Below are 21,648 nucleotides of genomic sequence, written 5' to 3' on the forward strand. Positions count from 1 at the left end.
AGAACTATTGATTATAATTTCAGGAATTCAGTATTAAATCGAATCCAACAATAATTTAAACATTTTTCTAACAAGATTTTTACATATATTTATTACTTAATACTTACATCACACTAATAAACTTTAGTCATAGAATTACATATTTACATTATTATTAATAAAACAAACATGTCTTCAGTTATCTCTTCAAATATTTAGATTAATTATTCAAAGATCATTTGAACTTATCGAAAGATGACTAGCAATATTTGAACCCATGCAATGAGCCAAATTGTCCTATTATAATGATATGAATGAAATATTTTGATTTTCTTATATAATAATATATACTTATATTTATATAACTAAATGTATAAATATAATTGATTATCAATATAATTATCAATATAGCTTGCTATGAATTGCTGCAGCTATCGCGTTGTTTAGAAAATTCTGAAAGACAAGAGAAATGTATGAAATAAAAAAAAATGTATTTTATATTTATTTAGAAAATTCATTTGTATTATAAATATATTATTGAAGCATACTAACCGGAGATCTGAAATAGGCTGCATATAGATCGTAATTCAATTTAAACAAGTAAACTAAGTTATTGGCGAGTTTTGAAAATGAGACAAAATATGTTTATCAAGAAATTTTGAGGAGAGCTTATAGTAAAGAAAATATTTTTATAACAAAGACACCATTATCTATGGATTATTGCTATCATAAACTGCTTAAAAATTTAGTTCAAAATCTTCCGACTATTAGTTTGAATTCAGTCTAAATCTTCCGACCATTTCTTTGAATTTGGCTTAAATCTTCCGACCAAAGATTTGAGTAAAAAATCAGTGGAACAGATTAGTAATCAAGCTAGAGCATTAATATAATATTAATATAAGCTGATGAAAAGAGAACGATAGATGCTTTTGAAATAACCTTTTATGCAAATTTTGAGAGACGCGTTTATTCACAACAAAAACAAAAAAATTTTGCTGCATATTTCTATTAAAAGTTGCTTATAATGACGCAACTTTTTATGGTGTATATTGTTCGAGTTATTTTCAGAAATACCTGGATTGAAAGTGGTCAATATGGATTTTCTTGCTGTTGGAATAATGTCTGCATTGGTCGACATAGTTTTCCTCCTGTTGATATCAGTTTTTCCGGTAAAATGATTGTAAGTGGACAGTAGTTGCTCTTTGACCTAAAAGATCATTATTATACATAAAAATAAAATATAACAACAAAAGTTTAGAAGTATGAACTTGCTTGCACTATATAAAGACTAGCATTAAACCTCACTGGCGAGTAGAAAAATTTTTTCACGCCGAAGTCATGGGAGTATAGTTAATTGATAAAGTTCGACTAAATATTCAATTAATATTGAATGAAATACGTTAAATATTTCAATACATTGTTTCCAAATATTAAAAATTATAGGATCATAATATATGTTAAACACATAAGTCACATCTAAAGATTACTTAAAATGAAAATATATTAATTATTCATACGCCATCTTCAGTAATTAAGTTCCAGACACAATATAAAAATATTACAAGTTGTTAGTCGGGATTTCTAGTAAGACAATGTATCCAAACTCTTCACTAATAATGCAATATGTAATAAATCCTGTATGTCATCTAATAAATATCATAAATGCTCTCTATTTTGAATCAATTCTCATTCATCATAGCTTTTGATTTCTGGTTTTGAGATAGCTCTGAGTAGATTCTAATAACAAGATGAACCCGATATTGAAATAAAAACTTGCTCTACTCTTTATAAATCTGTAATCGACGTACTTCCTTATTAAAGTAGCAAAATAGCAAGGCAACAGTGAGCCCTTGGAGCCCATCTATAGAATAGTATACAAAGAAGTAAACTTGTTCCCATGTGCAGGAATCCGTATCTGGTCTCGCCATAGTCAGAAGAAATGGTAGTCCGAACAGGGGCATCATGTACAGAGTTATTCTCGCTGTTCTTCTGCAAAAAAAATTCAATGATAAATACTTCACTTCAACTGAACATATATTTCATTTGCTGAAAGTATTCTTTTGATCATCATAGTTTATGTATACCCAAAAGATGAAAATTAATTGAGTGATTAGCTAAGTTCAATCAAGATTTAAACTTATCTCGAGTCTTTTGGTTATGCAAATCTAACTGTAACTTTTAATCATATAACTTCAAACGACTTCCAATACTTTATCAATCATTCAGCAAATAGGAATCGGAATCGACATCTGAATGTTATTGGTTTCGAGTAATAAATTTACTTTTTTGGAATATTTTTTCATGTTACCAATGAGTAATATAGCGTATGTACTGGACAAGTAGAACAATAGGTTACTATTACCAATAAATATCAAAAATATTTACATATAACGAAAAATTATATTTGATGTGGTTTAATTAGGCGCATTTATATCTCTTCACTTTACTCGTATAGAAAGACAATACAAAAACGTTAAAGAAACGAGGTTTGATTATTTTAGAGGTTCTTTTATAGTATATTTTATAATAATTTTAATTTTGTAATTGCTAAGTTGTTTATCAAATTTTATTTAGTACACGTGTGATTAAAATATCTATCAACGCATTATTGGTAAATTCAGAATTGAGCCGAATTTTGTTTTGGGAATATTTTTGCGTCGGTAGGAATCAGAAGGGATCATATTCCTTTCATTGATGTTTGAACTATGATGGCAAAAGCTTATTCATAATGACTTATAGAGCAGAACTTTTTATGGTGATAATTCTTAATATTATTCAAATACTGAAATATTATTATTCAAAAAGAAAATTACGAAACTTTGATTGACGAATATACTCGTGATGGAGAATTAAATAATTTAAATTGCAATTTTTGAAAAAAAACTAAATATGTTCCGAAATGCTAACAATAAGATGTTTAGAATATCTCGAGGCTAAGACTGTATAAAATCAGTGGCTGTAACTTGTAGTTGCCAGAACTTCCCAAAATATGTAAATAATATAATTAGTCAATAAGAATTAGAATTTAGCTAAGCATTAATTAACATTTAAACTGTTTATTCTAATTTTTTTTTTTTATATATATTCATCAAAACCAAGCGAACCAAACACAACCAAAAACTAGTCAATGCGATTTCCAATTGATACCTTTTACATGAACTTATAGTATGTGTTTGTATTTATTGAATTTTTTACGTTTTTTTTTTAATATGTATGTAATATATACAATACAGTGGTGTTGTCGAGTCAGAAGGCCCCGGAACGTCGTTCCGATCAATTCTTTTTGGGCTGAAACGCGTTCCGGTAAATCCTTTTAGAGCCGGAACGCGTTCTGGCAAAAAAATGAAAAGAATTACTAGACTTTTTTTCTCAAATGTTTGGCGAAATGCAAGTAGCCCACGAACCGTACGTTACTTATCCTTGGCATAATTTACTGCCATAACTAAATAGGCCTACGGCTATTGCTAATAATTTTTATTATACATTTGTTGTGAACTAAAATTCACAAATATTGGTTTTTAATTTTGGTATATGTTTTAAACTTTTTGAGTATATTATAGTGAGGCTAAAAAATTGCGACAAACGTGAAGATTTGTATCTGTTTGTTTTGGACAGGAACATATTTCAGAAATGTAGAAGAAGTCTGATAAGAAGAACCGGCTGACGTATTGAAAAAAAATGAAAAACAGGCTGATTTTTTCACTAACTTCTGACGAAATTTATATGTATTATTATAAACAAGGGTTTGAACCGAACCCAAACCGGAACGAACCGACTTGTTTTTTCGTCCGAAATGTTTTTTTCTTCTGTCGAACTGAAACATGGACCGTACCAAAATAAATACCAGAACCGGTCTTTTAATTTTAGCGTTCCGGTAAAAAAATATTAGCACAACACCACTGATAATAAACTTATATTAATGAAGAAGTAAAATGTAGTTATTAATTTTTTTCTATTGAATTAAATTTTGTAAATTAAACCCATATTTTTCATCCGATAACTTCGAGCACAACTCTGTAATTGACGAATATACTTGTCATGCACTTGGTTCGGACAACACAAAACTGTGCGCCACGGCTAACTGGTTAATTCAATATATTTTGAAATAAAATCAAGCATAGAGATCGACAATCAGAGAGACGAATATAATTCCAGTTAATTACTATTTGATTCTTCGAAATGATTATTTTTACCTACTTTACTTTTTCTCCGTCAGTTCGACTTTTGACTTTCGTGATAAGAACCCACACGATGTGAAACATGAGTATCGTGTTGACAATCAGCATGAGCAAACGCGTGGCATCGTTCGTCCACTGGAAACCGTCGTCAGCATCGTCTACGGCCCAACAGTGCAGGCCATCGTTCGCAGACATCAGGCCGGCCCAAATCAGGGCAGGTGCCACCGACAACACTGCGAATTAATTGATAAAAGCATTTCGAGTCATGATATAGAAAACATTTGCTAATATATTAATAAAGGATGTTCCAGAACTCAACATCAAGCCGAAACGGGGGGATAATATTTATTGTAACAAAAAAGAAACTAGTGGTGTAAGGCATCGTGCCTTAAGGCAAATTGCTGGAACTTCCCGTACCGTAACGAAATGTTCGAGGAATATTAAATGTTTTCAAATAGATTATTATAAATATTGTAACATTGATTAATATTTATTATTTATTTATTATATAAACTGAATTGCAAAGTTGGAATTATTTGTTTAAAATATAATAGGTTGTCAAATATCTCCATTCCGCCTTTTTGTATTATAAACCAAGAGCAAAAAAGCGGAAGGGAGATATTTGACAGCTTAATATTAGAACTTTAGTCAGAACTAAAATTAAAATCTGAATTATTTGCGATATACAAAAAAAAATTAAATGAATTTTCTTTTTCTAAAAGCAATTGCTATGTCAACATAAGCAGAAAGTTTTTTGGATTATTCAATTCGGACGCTTATTTCTCTCAAAAACTGCCGTTGTTTATACATTAGCTCTGTATTTTTGAAATGGTTGGGCCTGCCTTTGCCAAAAACTAGTAATTACTTCCCCCAACCATTACTAATTGAATGTTTTTCAGATCATTCAAATCGGATGCTCCGTTCTCTCAAAATCTCGATTTCCATTTTTTGTACTTATCAGCACATCTCCCTGTCAATAGGAATCGAATGTTTTTTGAACCATTCGAATCGGTTGATCCGTGCGCCCGAAAACGTGAACGAGAAAATGCAAACACACAAAACACACACGCATATCCATTTTTTCCGAGGTATGCCAAAATATTTAGAAACTTTCAAAACGTCGAGAAATGAAAAAATTTTCATTTTCAATTTTAGGCCCATTACTATAACTACCCTGCGGGAAGTTAAAAATACCAAAATATTTCATGTAATTTACGTGCATTTACGTGCATGCGCGTACAACAATCATTTGAACTGATTGTGAGCGAATTGCACTAGCAACAATCGTGTTATTTTTAGGTTTTTAATTTTTTACTCTATTTTTTTTATTTTGAGACTATCGAGTATTTTACCATTCTGCAATACTGATTAAATGCGCAAACTTTTTATGGAGACATTGAACATTTTATGAAAATTTTGAACTCATAGTTCAACAAATAGTCTTTGTAGAAAATTTTGAACTATTATGTCATTATTTTTGACTGTGGTCCTAGAAATGTTATTTATGTCTACAGTCCCAAGGTTTATATAAATAAAAATAATAGAAACTATCCACAATAACAAAAAATGAACACAGTTTGACCAAAGCTCTAGACTTTACTTAAAAGCTCATAATTTTCAAAATACGTGAAATAAATTAGTTTTTTTAATTTTTTTTCATGATAGTTACGATCTATACTACTATCATCCAGTTTTGACTTGACGTTGAGTTCTGGGACACCCTGTATATGTATACATAACATATTAAGTAATATATTATAAGTACAGAATCTACAATTTTGCGAGTGTGAAATATAACGATTCACTCATATACGATATAAGATAATATGGTACAAAAGTATCGGCAGTTTAACATAATCTACATAATTATGAGAGAGATTCATTTTTAATATACTTATTTATTTCAATTAAGAACTAGTTGAAAGTGGCATTTCCCTTTAAGACAAGTTAAAAAAACTTCCCGATATGTGTAGTAATTGACCTAATCAGCCGAAATTGAGATCTAGATACTTAGATAAAATTTTCATCTGTTTATTCATAAATAAAGTTTTCGTTTTCACTTATATCTGAACATTGGGATTTCCAATTAACATCTCTCAAACAAATTTGCAGTAATTGCATTAATTATAGAGCTCGTATGTTCTTATTCGCAGCTTATTAATCCAAATTTTAAAGAATTTATATAATTTAACTAATTTTCGTAGGACTGTTTAGTACGTGAATTTTATTTCCATGATCATTAGAAACGTCTTTTTTAAGAAACTTAAATTATGTTGTAAAATATTAAGCATCTACTATAAGAAAATACTTGCACGATTTCGTTCATGTACGTAATTGTTGATATTGTTTAATAATTTAAATTAATGTTAACATTTTTACACAGCAAGCGAAGTTGTGCTCAAAGAACCTATTTGGATAATTATTATTCAATTTCTGTGAACAATACAAATCCATAAACTTAAGATAGTAAGATTTTTGCAAAAACTGTTAAAAACATTCCATTTTTGCTAGTTGAAAGAAATTGCTCGCAAACCTAATTGAGGCTTCTCCTTATCGAGTTTATTCCAATGTCTTTTAAATTTGTGAATTTGGTCCAGTCGTTTTTGAGAAAACAAATAACAAAAATCGGCTCAACATACACACACGCCGTATACTTTCTCCAAATTTGGTCTCATTCGATTCAGAATTACTTGAAACGTCGAGAAAACATGAGCTTAGCGAATCGAATTTTTGGGCTTGGGAAACTTTTCACCTAATTATGTTCCGTTACTGATATGCGTTGTTCAAATCAAAAAAAACATTATAAATCAGAATACTTGGATGGAACTTATATAATTATCATTTTTGTCTCACGGTGTCTCATAACAGACGAGTTAACTAAAACAAAATTGATATTGATATAAAATTCTTAATATATCAAATCAGTGTGTGACCAGTGACTTTATGTAATATATATATACATATATCGTGTAATTATATGTTATAACAAGCGAGCTGATTTCCCATAGCGCTAATGGTCTATTATAAAATTAGATATGACGGAATTTTATTTCACTCTGTAGCAAACAATAACAACAAAATATAAATTATGGTCTCCCACAGCGTAGTATCGATATCAACTACTCAAAATAAAACAATTGAACCTCGGAAATAATGATTGTTTTCTTGAAAAGGAAATAAGACTCGAAGGTAAAAAATATTCGACGTTTGTGAAACAAGAGCTCTGGTATTATGACGCCGTTATAAGATTACTAAATGTATACGACTTGTGTGTCAAAGAAGTTTTAGTTGAGTCAGTCAGTTATATGATACACTGAACGATAAAAGGGCACGAGTGGTGCATGTGATCATTTTTATCTCATGTCTTGTCTTGGATTGTGGGATTGAAGGTGGATGCACTTAATCATTTTTATTTTTGTTGGAGGTTTGTTAGAAGAGTACAGTATTGTATTTAATACGATTAACAATTTTAAAACCACTAACATTTTTGTTATTAACATTTTGATATATTCATTTTAATACCATCGTTAAGTTTATTAATTCTTGAAAAACATCCAATTATTTTTCAATGTACCTGTTTATCTGTTCCCATAAATTGTATAAGTTTTGATACTTTTTTTTTAACTTCCCGTGGGGTAAGTTATTGTAATCGTCCAAATATCGAAATTGAAAATTTTTGTATATCTTCACGTTTTGAAGGTTTCTGAACATTTTGGCATACCTTAAAAACAATGAATGTGTATGTCGGTTTGTGTGTGTATGTGTGTATGTATGTATGTATGTATAAAATTTTTCGTCCACGTTTTCAGGCGCACGGATCAACCGATTTGAATATGATTAAAAAAACATTCGATTCCTTTTGATAGGGATATGTGCTGATTATTAACTTCCCGTAGGGTAAGTTATAGTAATCGCAAAAAAATCGAAAATGAAAATTTTTATATATCTTTACGTTTCAGAGGTTTCTGAACATTTTGGCATACCTTAGAAAAAATGGATGTATGTGTGTGTGTGTGTGTGTGTGTGTGTGTGTATGTGTGTGTATGTGTGTGTATGTATGTATGTGTGTGTATGTATGTGCGGATACAAATTTTCGTCGACGATTTCGGGAACACGGATCAACCGATTTGAATAATTCAAAAAACATTCGATCCGTATTGATAAGGAGACGTGCTGATTAGTTTTTGGCAAAGGCAGGTCAAGCCGTTCCGAAGATACGGGGCAAAAAGTTCCGAAAACGGTAACTCAGTTTTTAAGAGAACGGAGCGTCCGATTTGAATAATTCAAAAAACATTTTATTTGTATTGACAAGATGAAGAATCGATACAACTTTCATAAAGGTAGGTCCAGCGGTTTCGGAGATATAGAGAAAAAAGTAAAAAAATGAGCCATTTGGCGGTCAAAAATGATCATTAGACATATGCACATCAAATTATCAGATATTTTATAGAGATTTTAACAATAAGTATACATTTTGTTAACATTCCTATGGGTTCCGTACCAATGCTTATGCGTTAGACAGCGACGCGGCGCTTACGCGCTTTATATTTTGTCCCTATGTAGTTAAAGCAGTACGATTGCTTTGAAAAAAAAGTTCAGATCTTCCACAATATGTCAAAATAAAGAAAAAAAATTTTTTTTTCAAAAAAAAAATTTTTTTTTTTTGAAAAAAATTTTTTTTTAAAAATTTTTTTTTTCAAAAAAAACTAATTTTCTGTCCAATTTATAGTTTCTCAAAAATCTTATTTTTTCAAAGTAATTTTTTTTCAAAAATGTTAATCGTTTTTAAAAAAAATAAAAATTTTTGGTACGGGAAGTTCCAGCAATTTGCCTTAAGGCACGATGCCCTAATTGCCTTAAGACAGAATTCCACTTACAGCTAGTTAGTTTTTTTTTGGCAAAGACAGATCCAGCCGTTTTGGGCATACGGAGCAAAGAGTGCAGAATAAAGAAATGGAATTTTTGAGAGAATGGAGCATTCGATTTGAATGATCAAAAAACATTCAATTCCTATCGATAGGGAGATGTGCAGATTAGTTTTTTTTGGCAAAGACAGGTCCAGCCGTTTCGGAAATACAAAGCTAAATGTGCAAAAAATTGGCAGTTTTTGAGAGAACTACGCATCCGATTTGAATGATTCAAAAAACTTTCTGCTTGTGTTGATGTAAATATTTTTTGGGGTAAAATTTTTTTAATTTCAAAATTTATTTTTCTTTTCAATTTCTAAAAAATAGTTTTTGTTTGAATATCGAAAATAATTCGAATTTTAGTTTTAATTCTAGCTAAAGCTTTAAAGCTCATTTATATACTACAATTTTAACTTTGCAATTCAGTTTATATAATTCTTATTAATATTAGACAAGGTCCTTCATTTTAAATCCGATTGATTAAGTTTTATTCATTTACGTTTCATGTAAACATATATAAACGTCCAATTTATAAGTTTTTATATTTTGTCTATAAAATATGGATAATAAAAGTTACAATATTTATAATAATCTATTCGGAAACATTTGAGATTCCTCGAATATATCATTATGGTACGGAAAGTTCCAACAATTTGTCTTAAGGCACGATGCCATACACCACTAGTTTTATTTGGTTTCATTAACTATTATACGAACCCTTTATGCGGTATGTTCGAAATACAACTGGGTTCAGTAACACACACAGATATATATATATATATATATATATATATATATATTTATTGTAATTTGTGTTTCAGTCGTCACATACGTTGAACCCATAGTTTGATATTACCCGTACCAGAAATAACATACGTGCCGAATAATAATATGAAATAAAAGTAGCGAGACAAAGGAATTTGATTCTACTCATGTTATTTTACAACGTGACTATTCTTCGCATTGCAATTTCAATTCATTATGTTACACAAATATAATTATAGGCAAATTTTATGAACTCAAAATACAAAAAATGAAGTTTGGTTATATTACTTTGATTTAGGCTGCTTATACAAGCGTTGCATACTTGCTCTTAATCTGTAAATCGATCAATCTATTTTTTTCACAATTTGGTGATAAGTATTTGTTACTAACCAGCACCGGCCGCGTAGTACCATTTCATGTCGGGTATTTTACTGGACACCATTGCGATCAGCCTATGGAGAAATATTCCGTCCATGAGCATGCATGCGAATACTGCATTGGCCGAAAGGCGTTCCAACACCGACAGCATTTTGCAAGGCCAATCATTTGTGGACATCACGGTGCCGGCGTTTAACTCATCCATCACTACCTAGAATGAAATAATAGTCAATTGTTAACAATGCTTCGAAGCATTTTCGCGCAATTTTGAAAAGAAATTTAGATGATTTAAGCATGTGTAGAGATGGGCTTATCATGTCCGAAGCCGGATCGGTTAGGATTTGACTCTGCTTCAGAGAGGAGTTATATCCACTTAATAACTCCACAACTCCGACAGCTTTGTAACATAATACTTGACACAAATGTGTTCTCTAGTGTGTTGTTAACATATCTAAGTATTTATTAAGACTTTGGAAATAGTTTACAAATAGTTCAAATATATCTGGGACAAAAAACTTAGGAATCAAAATCAATTTTGTAATTATTTTTAAAGAGAAAATATAGAATTTTTTGAATATGTTAATTTTTATATGAATATAATGCAGTGAACCTTATATATGAAATAAGAACAAATATTGTGTATAATATTTTTCACAAAATAATAATACCTCACATTCTTTTATTATTTCCTTTTCTGTTTCCGTTTTATTAGCATACTATTACTTTTACACAATTATAAAATCATAATTCTGTAAAAGTTATAATATAATACTAAAATGTTTTTGCTGGTTGTATACCATTGAAAAAACTCATTTACGGACAAACATTATCGTATACAGAATAATACAACATAGCATTATTTTAAGACATTATATACCTGGAAAGTCCTAAAACTGGCTGTGAGACGAGAAAAAGACCACTTCTTTCGACCCAAATCTTTGTATTAGTAAAAAATCTCAAGCAAATATCTGCACATGTTAACGGATTTAGTACCAGTTTAGGGAAGTCGGATATGACAAATCCTGTGAGACAATTCCACTCGGATCCACACCGAGGGAGAAGTTGTATCGGAGTGATAACTCCGCGGTGAGTTACCCATCTCTACTACATATATTTGTGATAAAGTTTTCAAGAGTTTAATAAAAAATAAATTAATAGCGAGCTTAGTTTGGGCAAACTGCTGAAATTTTCCGCTCATTACACATACAAATATTAGAATAACTAATGCTTTTAATCATTTAAAATAATAATCATTTTTAATATGGTAGAGCGCGGGTAAAAGGTCCTCCACCGATATCTCAAAAACAAGTAAAGTTGAAACGATGTTTCAAAGTAGAGGGAAAAAGATGTATAACCAGCCATCATCTTGATTCTTACGACATTGTGAAAGAAACGGCATAGTTTGAAAATTCATAACAAATGTATTTGCTTTCGTTGTCAGTTTTTTGGTTGTGCACACTATTGTTTAGTTTACGAGACCTCTATATAATTTTTAAGTATACGTTATTTAATTGTTTTATAAGATGTATTGTTAATTCCAAGTTAAATTGAACAGCTATTTTTATATAACTTCTATAAAAGCTAATACGTGTGTGGGATAAAAAGGACCAACTGAATCTTTACCCTGACAAAGGTATAAACAATATAAAATTAGTAAATAATAAAGTAAATTAAGGTAAAAAAAATAATTTTACAAAAGATAAATTCATAGATTTGGGGTAAGAGCTTTGTTTACTTTTGCTGACACGGGGGATGAGAGGGGTAAATAATTGTAATCAATCTGCTTACGTAATACTTGAACGATCCTAATATCTTTTTGGAGAAATAACGTACCTATTGCTTTGTAAAAATCTTTTTAAGATTGAAAATAAGACATTGGACCTGTTTGTCCCTGGCTGTCCCATTTTACGCCGTCTATTAGGTGAAAAATACCAGGTGACAAATTTTTGAAAAATAGAAAAAAATACATTTCTACATTGACAAATTAGCTGGGAGTTTTATTGAATATATCAGATAGTTGTTTGTTTCGTATGTGTTATTTGTTATGATATAATTGGTTTGATTTTCATAATATAATTGCTCAAAGTTAAATTGAACCGTTGTGCTCTGCCATAAGTTATAATATATATATATATATATATATATATACATATATATATATATATATATATACGAGTATATATATATATATATATATATACGAGTATATATATATATATATATATAATGTGTGCGTGTGTTCGATTGTATGTACTACTAGTTATATGCAACAGTATGCGTGTGTTATATTTTTTAATCCCAATAATGATTATGTACTGTTTCATAATTTCACTTTAATTAACTCCAGTCTTTGCAATAATAATATTCAGATAAGCATTAGCATTTGCGAATCACAAAAACATTTTATGATTGCCCAATATTTGCAATAGCACACGTAATAGCAGAGACCTCGAATATTTTCAAATGTTATCGCTGCTTCCATATACCATAACAGATAACTTACGCGCGTTGATTCAATTTTACACATATGTTCATACATTCAATTAGCACATATGCACATATGTATAAAATGCCTGACAGTGATGTGATATACGAGGACTGTATACTCGTATGTACTCGTATGTTATAGCAATGCTTGGAAAAGGCATTCACTTGAAAACATATTTTCACTCTGCATTTTAAAGTGAAAACGTATATCACTACTGATTTGATTTTAGATCGAAACGCGAGTTTGAACCAGGGACTTGAGTGAGATGCACAGCCCCTATAATATAGACCAGGCATTGGCAACCTACGGCACGCGTGCCAGGCTTGGCACGCGATGGGGTTCTGAATGGCACTCTATAAAGTAATCAGGAAAATCGCAAATATTGAGCGATTTTTAAATAAGAGAAAATGTTTAATTATAATTATTTTTAATTAACGTAGCTCGCTAATGTATGTAATTCAACTTACGTTGAAGTACTTAAAGATGAATTTTCCAGAAGATGCAAAGACTTTGAAGCTTATGTGCCTATATTTTGAAGGAATTACAAATAAATCTGGAAGATGACTCTATGGAAAAATCGACAGCCATATTAAATTGTTGAATGACATTGCCGGAAAAGATTTAATTGTATAAAAAAAATTGTATGCGCTCTCCTTTCAGCTTTTGGTTCCACATATCTCTGTGAACAAATTTTTTCTCACATGAAACATATTTTGAGTTCACAAAGAAATCCTTTAACAACTAAACATTCAGTATCTTGTGTGAAATTAAAAGTTACAAATTATACCCCGGATATTGAAATGTTAAGGAAAAAGGTGTAGGCACAAGGTTCACATTAAAGTTGTTTAGTTTATATTCAGTGGCGCATTAAGCTTTCTGCCGCCCTAGGCCCTATTATCTGATCAGGCGCCCTTTTTAATAGACAATTTTTTACTTTTTTAATTAAACTATAATTTTGTTCTAAATTACTTAAATACAACTTTTAACTTTGCGTAAAGTACTCGTAAGTTATAGTAATCGCAAAAGATCGAAAATGAAAATTTTTGCATATTTTTACGTTTCAGACATTTCTAAATATTTTGGCATACCTTAAAGAAAATTGATGTGTGTGTATGTCTCATTCTCATAGATAAGAAAGTTCTGATTAGTTTTTCGCTAAGACAGGTTTAGCCGTTTGGAAAATACAGAACAAAAGTGCAAAAATTGCAATTCAGTTTTTGAAAGAACCGAGGGTTCTACTAACCGAGACTTGTGCTAAAGGAATGAATAATTACCTAAATTTTTGGGAAGGCAGGCATTAGTAAAAGCGAGAAAAAATTCGTCAAAGTTTTAGCCCACGATTTTAAGTCGATTTTAAAAATCGAAAAATCATTCGAAAAATCTTGGTTGGAAATCGTATTCATTAGTTTTTGGTAAAAACCTGCCGGACTTATTAGGTTTGCGGGACGATCGGACGAGCCGGTTGTTTGAAATTAGAATAAAAAAGCAAAAATATTACGTTTTTGGAATAAAGCCAGAAACCGATTTTTAAAATTGAAAAAAGATTTCTGGAAAATATCAATTAGGAGTCAAAATATTTGACAATTTTAAAAATTCATCAAAGTTTGATAAAACTTCATAGTCAAAATTTGTGTTAAAAGGCGCTTTTGTGATGTGATAAATCAAAATTTAATTTTCTACCGAGATATTCAAAAATTTCGCTTTTTTTTAAATTCTAAAATAATTCGATTATTTGAAAATTTTAGATATTTTAATTTTCTCAAAATTTTGAAACCAGCGGGCTTGCCTTTTCGGAAAACTAATCATTTCTTCATATCACTAAAATACCACGTACAAAATATTTTTTGAGTCATTCCAATCGAATGATCTGTACTCTCAAAACCTTCATGATCACTTTTGCACCTTCTGCGCTCTGTATCTCCAAAAATGCTAAACCTGCCTGCATAAACAGTATGCCTCTCAGTCAAAGCCAAGCGAATATTTTTTGAATCAATCATGGCCATTGATCCTTGCAAAGGACATTTAAACTATCTAAGAAATAAACTTTGAAAATTAAAAATATTGGTACGGAATGATTCAAAATAATGAAGACAAAATTTGTAATAATTAATAATTTTTTTTATAAAAAATCTAATAATTTGATGTCAATGATCATTTTTTATCACCAAATGACACCTTTTTGGATCACCAAAAACGCTGATCATGCTCTCGCAAAATTTTCGATAGTTCTTATTTCGTCATACAAGTAAAAAGTGTCTTGAATTATTCAAATCGGACGCTTCGTTTTTGAAAAATTGAATTAGCATATTTTTAACTCTTTGCTCCCTATTCCGAAACTGTCTTTGCAAAAAACTAATCAGCACGTCTTTCCGAATGCCAATGGGCAAAAAATTGTAACCGCATAAACACCTGCATACATCCATTTTATCTAAGGCATGTCAAATGTTCAGGAGAACTTGAAGCGTAGAGATATATAACCAATTTGATTTACGATTTTTTAGGATTATTATAACTTAGCCTTCCTGAAGTTGATAATATGATACATCAAGAAAATATCAATGCGGCACCCACGAATAATAAATTTGATTGGAAAACGCATTACGTTCTATTTCATCGAAAATGATCTCTAAATTTACAACAAAAAAATTTCAGGATCTATCCTTAAAATGAATTGTCGTGTCATTTCATCGAGTTTAAAAGTTTTACATTTTGAAAAATTTGCCGCCCCCTAAATTATGTCGCCCTAGGCCCGGGTCTCACGGGCCTTTGGGGTAATCGGACACAGTTTATATTAGATATTCATGTTATTTGTTAATAAATATGTTTAAAAGATAAATTTGGTTATAATTCTTCTCCCCTAAAACCTAACTATATATTTCAAAATTAAGGCGGCACTTTAAAACATATTGGTAGAGTGGCTTGGCACACTACAGTTAAAAGCTTGCCGACCCCTGATATAGACAATAAAATGGATAAAGCATTTTTAATGAAAGCGATATTCTTTTACGTTTATCACTTTTGCCAGGTGATGCTCATAGAAATTGGCACACTCAATTTCTAAAAATATCTCTCAATGAAAATTGCACACGTGTAATATTATACATATATATAGCAGTATTATTGAAATTATGTCAATTTCAACCAAAGCAAGATTTCATAGTGCTATTTCAATTTAATTGAGAATAGATTAAAGAAAAAACAACCTATAGATTTACTATAAGTAATAAGGGTTCTCATTGGAGAGTTTCTTAAACAAGCCACATTTGCAAAATCAGTTTTGATAGTCAATAGTTTATAGAATAATAAGATTCTGATTGCTATTAAATTTGTAAATTAATATATATATATATATATATATATATATATATATATATATATATTTGTTGTTGATCTAAAATTCAAGAATTTAAATTGAACGTGGATAATGAAAAAAGTAGGTTTGATATAGGACAAAAACGTATTGTAGCAAAGACATAGGTTAATGCAGCGGTTTCCAACCTTTTTTTCCTTGCGCCCCCCTTTTGAAAGAAAAAAATATTGCGCCCCCCCTAATTTTTTTAACAATTTAATTTAAATATACTTAATTGAAATTATGATTTATTCAATCTCGTACCAAATAATGCACAATATACATACATACAAAAATAAACATACAAAAATATACATACAAAAATATACATACAAACATATACATACAAACATAACTATTGATTATAAGAAAAAATAAATTTGAATTTAATAAAAACAAATATAATATATATATATATATATATATATATATAATATATATATAATATTTCACACAATATTAAAAAATTAATGCGACGGTTGAGCTTGTTTTTTAGCACAAATTTTCTCCAACCGCGGCTCCATTGTAGAAATCGCTGTTCTCGATTCCTTTTCTATCACTAAACGAGATCGGTGCTTTGTTTTTAATACTGCTACTGCAGAAAAACCAGTTTCACATAAGTAGGATGTCACAAATGGTAATAAAATTTCTAAAGCTTTATTTGTCAAAGTTGGAAAATCGCCCTTTACTTGTAACCAAAACTTAACTATATTCTTTTCGTCCTGAAACATCTGCTTCAATCAATTATCATTTCCTGCTCTGCCGTTGGAAGACCAAAATCATCATATTTATCAATAACAAATGGATTTCTAATCCATCCGTATTTGGACATATCTAGATCTTTGAAGTAATGCGCAAATTGGTTCCTTCGACTAGTCATATGATTGATAATAAGATCTTTACTTGCTTCTATTTCATCAGTAACAGATGTAGTTTTAAAAGAGGGAAACATATCAAAGTTATTACTTTTCATACTAGCTATCCACAGTTCTACTTTTTTCATAAACGCCGTAATCTTGTCCTTTTGAACAAAAGCATGAATTTGAGATCCTTGCGTTGATTTATTTAAATCACTTAGTCTTTTAAAAATGTCAACTAGATAAGCAAATTTCTCGAGAAACTTCGTGTCATAAAATATGTCTGCTTCATCTCTTTTATTATCAGCAAGAAAAATGGCATTTTCTTTTTTGAGCTCAAACACCCTTTGAAGTACTTTAGCACGGGAAAGCCAACGTGCTTCACAATAATAAAGTATTCTGAGCCCATGTCATCACACAATTTTCCAAAAAGCCTTTCTCTTAATGGACTATTTTTGATAAAATTAACAACTTTTATTATAATTTCAAATACTTCAAGTAATTCTTTACCCATATCACTTGCAACAAGAGATTGCCTATGAATCATACAATGCGTCCAAACTGCACGAGGAGCCACTTTTCGAACTAGGGCCTGCAGACCAGCATTTCTTCCTGCCATAGATGGAGCTCCATCAGTGCAAAGTCCAACACAGTTCAAAAGTGTAGTATATTCATGCTGTTACATTTGTCCTGACAAAATTGCAGCGAAAATTGTGGATTACTTGCATGTATTCTGCTGATTTGTTTTTGACACTTACTCAGCATTTAAAAACAAATTTTTGAAAGAGCTTCGCGCCCCCCTCGGGACGGCACCGCGCCCCCCCAGGGGGGCGCGCCCCACAGGTTGGAAATCGCTGGGTTAATGAGTCTTCATTAACTAAGGTAATTCAACCAATTGAATAAAACGCACAATAGCATTGCAATCTTTATGATTTACATAGATAACTTTACGAATCGTTTACAATAACCTCAAATTCTGAAATTGATTCAAATACATTGAAAATGAAAAAAATCAAGCTCAGCACATGACAAAATTTATCATAGTGACAAACATGAAACTGAATAACATGAACCTTCACAATATTGATACTTAAGATTTTTAATCTAATAACACCCAACGATTTGTTTACACTCTTGGATGAATTAAGCAATTTAGCGCCGCAGTATCTATATATAATAAACAAGAATATTTATGAAAATATTTGTTTGGTGTTAACATTTTGTAGTGTTATTTTAAAAGTGGAAACAAAAACTAGAGTTTTGAAGTGTGGTGCTGGAGGCGAATGAAGAAGATAATGTAGATAATTAAGGTAACAAATGAAGATGTGCTGAGAAGAGTGGACGAGGAAAGAACTTTACTGAGAAGAAAGGAAACTGAATCGGACTTATTCTGAAAAAAGAGCCTACTACATGATGTAGTCAAATGTAAAATAGAAGGATTAAACGATTGGGAAGAAGAAGAATGCAGAAGATTGATGATTAGGCCAGGAAAAAAGTACAGGGAACTGAAAAACAAAGCACAGGAGCCAGGAAGCATAGATGCATAAGTATGAAAAGAAAAATACATAAAAGTGTATAAACAAACAGTGGTAAATGGTAAAAATGGTAAAAAGGATAATAAACCAGGTAGGGAAAGGTAATCGTTGATTTGTGGTGCCTTCACACCTTGAAAATGTCTATGGGCAGACTGACATGTATTATTTTTAATTTGAAATGTATGTATAGTGAGGTGCGGTGGACAAAAGTGGGCCACGTTTTTATTTTTGGTTGTAAAATGGTTAAAAATAAAAATATTTTCTTAATTTTTTTTAGTTGCAAGGGTATTTGAAAACGCATCTTTTTATCATAGCAGATGGTTGCAATTGTGTTTGGATGAACCCTGTGCTGCTTCTGCCGCGACTTCTCTGTTTTTAGGGGATGTATTGATGCGTTGAAAAGACAATCTGCTAAGGTTGATAACAGTAGAAACAACACGCTTCGATATCAATTTCAGCGATAATCAATTTTTTATAATCAACCACTAAGCAAGCAATAATCAATTTTTCATAATCCACAACTTTTTTGGGACATTTCTGTTTTTTAGGAGGCTTTGTGACTGAAGATATAAAAATAAGTAAATAAGATGTTCTATTAATTGATAAAAACAATTTACTGTACAAAGAATGGCATTGCGCAAGTGGCCCATGTCTGTCCACAAATAGTAGCCCACTTCTATCTACAAACGCCTTTTTTGCATATGCATCCCACGAAAACAAAATGTAAACAATCGGCAAAAATCGCTTTGCATATAAAAGATTATATGTCCATATAATATATTGCATATTTACTTATACTGTTCTCGTGAAAATTCGATGACAAAAAACATAAGAGCGTATGACGGTAAAACTTTCTCGGCGAAATTCTTAGCGCGTTTATCTGTAGAGTGCGGGAGTAGGTTTATAAACCCCAAATGCTTTTTAAAATTGAGCAAGTATCAAAATATAGTTAGTTTAAATATAGTCTTATAGTTATTCGGGTAGGCCAACCTAAAAGTACAAGGAGTTGAAATGGTTCACTTCACAACAAGAATGCTGCTAAATATAATCCACATAAAGCCATACATAAGATTGCAAACACACGAGCATGATTTGAGTTCGAAATCAAAGGAACTAGTGACACTACCTCCTACTATCCACTCACCGTTTGCTTGAAAATGATGACCAATGCATTTCTGAGAACGATCGCTATCAGGAGGTTCCTGTGCTGGGCGACTCTTGCCACTCTGAGCTTTTTGTAGAGTAGGAATATAGCGATTGCGGGTGTGCACGCCACAATCGACAATGCCAGCGTAGCCACGTGGAAAGTGGTGCGCGAAACGAGACGCGGCTTCACTGAGCACGTGCTGTAGTCAGTATCCGAATGCCAGGTGCCATTCTTGTAGCACACTTTTGATGAAAAATCTAAACAATTAATATATTTATTAACAAAATTCTCATTTCTTTGCGATACGATACAAAAATAACTAATGGTGTTCTGCGTTAAGAAAACTGTCTAAGCACGAAACAAAACAGATGTGAGATTGTCATTTGTTTTTCAGTGAAGTGTCAGTGTTTTTGTGAAATAAGTATTAAGTCCGGAATTGATTCTAAATCTTGCCTTTTTAAAGGCACCGGGCTTAATACTTACAAGTTGGATATATATTATTATATCTGTCAAAATTTTAAAGGTGAACGTGCCTTTTGCATACTTTTCTTCCCAAACCCCGGATTGGGGTTGCTAATGGGGAGGAAGTAAGCACCCATTAGCAAGTGCTTTTTCTTTTTCAAAATTGTGAAGTCTTTTTATATCATTTTTAATAAATTTTAAAATCAGTGCGCAAAACTCTTCAGGAAACAGAATAATTCCCGGGCAGGGGCCTGGGAAAAAATTCAAGATGTCGAACATAAATCAGAAGATGGACGTGCAGACAAGTACTGCACTAAAAAATAAATATGATGCGCTCACGGACCGTACAGATATGGATACTGATAGGGAGAGTGAGGACTACAGGAAAGTAACACGCCGAAAGAGGGCGAAAAAGAACAAGGAGCCTGAGAAAACCATTACTAGGTCGGAACCAACTACCTCAGGCGTCCAAACCGTGACACCCAAAAACACCACCACGAAAGAGGCAAAAATCCCACCGATTATCATAAAAGGTCAAATAGATTTAAAAGCAATTAAATATCTAAGAGAAACATCTAAAATTAATTTTAAATATCAATACCTCCATAATAACCTACACAAAATTTTCACTGACACCGCTATAGAACACGAAAAAATCAAAGACATGTTAAGGGACTGCAATTATCAATTTTATACCTACACAATCAAAGAGGAAATGCCGAAGAAAATAACCATAACCGGTCTACATCCATCAATTACAGAGGCGGAGGTTCATGAAGATCTCCTGTCAAAAGGGATTAAAGCCAGGCAAGTAGTGCAGATAAAGAGGAAAACCTCAGATGGTGGTCAACACAAATTACCTATATACATTGTTCTCCTCGATAAAGACCAGAATATGTCGGAGCTAAAACGAATTACAAATATTGGGGGACATATCTTCTCCTGGGAGGCCTATAGGCCGCAGAATAGAGCGCTGCAGTGCCACAAATGTTTGAACTTTGGTCACACATCGTACACCTGTGACCTAAAGTACAGGTGTATAAAGTGCCTCAATGTGCACGCACCAGGAGCGTGCCAAAAACTACCACATGAGGCACCGATGTGTGTCAATTGCAAAAGCGAACACCCGGCAAATTATTCCAAATGCAGCGCTCTTATTAATTACAAAGAAAAGAAGGAAAGCGACGCTCTCAGGAGAAGACAAGCGTATAGGCCAGCACCAACACCAGTGCCACTGACGAGGAGCTTCTCGTCAGCTGTAAACTCCACCAACAATGGTCCTAACGTCCGACCTGAATATCCTCAACTCCCTATCCCATCGTCACCATACAGATCAATGGTCCAGTCCTCACGAACAATGGTCCAGCCTGCATCATCACAGATCCGGCCTGCACTATCGCAACCACCAACACGGCCTGCCTGCAGCCAACCCGATCCAGACCTCAACACTCCGGAAGGACTCTTTACTGCTATGGGCGAGATCAGGAAGCTATTTGCGGATCCCCAGGTAAAGCAAATTTTCAGTGAGCTATACAAACTGACAAAAACACTTAACACAAACATGACTTATAACGACAAATACACAACAATTTTGAACTTTCTT

General features: G+C 31.8%; 1 protein-coding gene across 1 annotated transcript in view; it reads right to left on the reverse strand.

Annotated features, from left to right (window-relative positions):
* Nucleotides 1–847: 847 nt before the first annotated feature.
* LOC113375098 (calcitonin gene-related peptide type 1 receptor-like) overlaps nucleotides 848–21,648 on the reverse strand; it is a 31,858-nt gene continuing 11,057 nt past the window's right edge. The window contains exons 4-9 of the mRNA XM_026615045.1: nucleotides 19,581–19,840; nucleotides 10,220–10,418; nucleotides 4,177–4,390; nucleotides 1,788–1,965; nucleotides 1,054–1,186; nucleotides 848–852 (exon numbers count right to left, since the gene is read on the reverse strand). Of these exons, the coding sequence (XP_026470830.1) occupies nucleotides 848–852; nucleotides 1,054–1,186; nucleotides 1,788–1,965; nucleotides 4,177–4,390; nucleotides 10,220–10,418; nucleotides 19,581–19,840 (989 nt within the window). The remainder of the gene's footprint in view (nucleotides 853–1,053; nucleotides 1,187–1,787; nucleotides 1,966–4,176; nucleotides 4,391–10,219; nucleotides 10,419–19,580; nucleotides 19,841–21,648) is intronic.

This window comes from Ctenocephalides felis, unplaced genomic scaffold, assembly GCF_003426905.1.
Source record: "Ctenocephalides felis isolate EL2017-DRISC unplaced genomic scaffold, ASM342690v1 CF-g0.4_SCAFFOLD_01886, whole genome shotgun sequence".
NCBI lineage: Eukaryota > Metazoa > Arthropoda > Insecta > Siphonaptera > Pulicidae > Ctenocephalides > Ctenocephalides felis.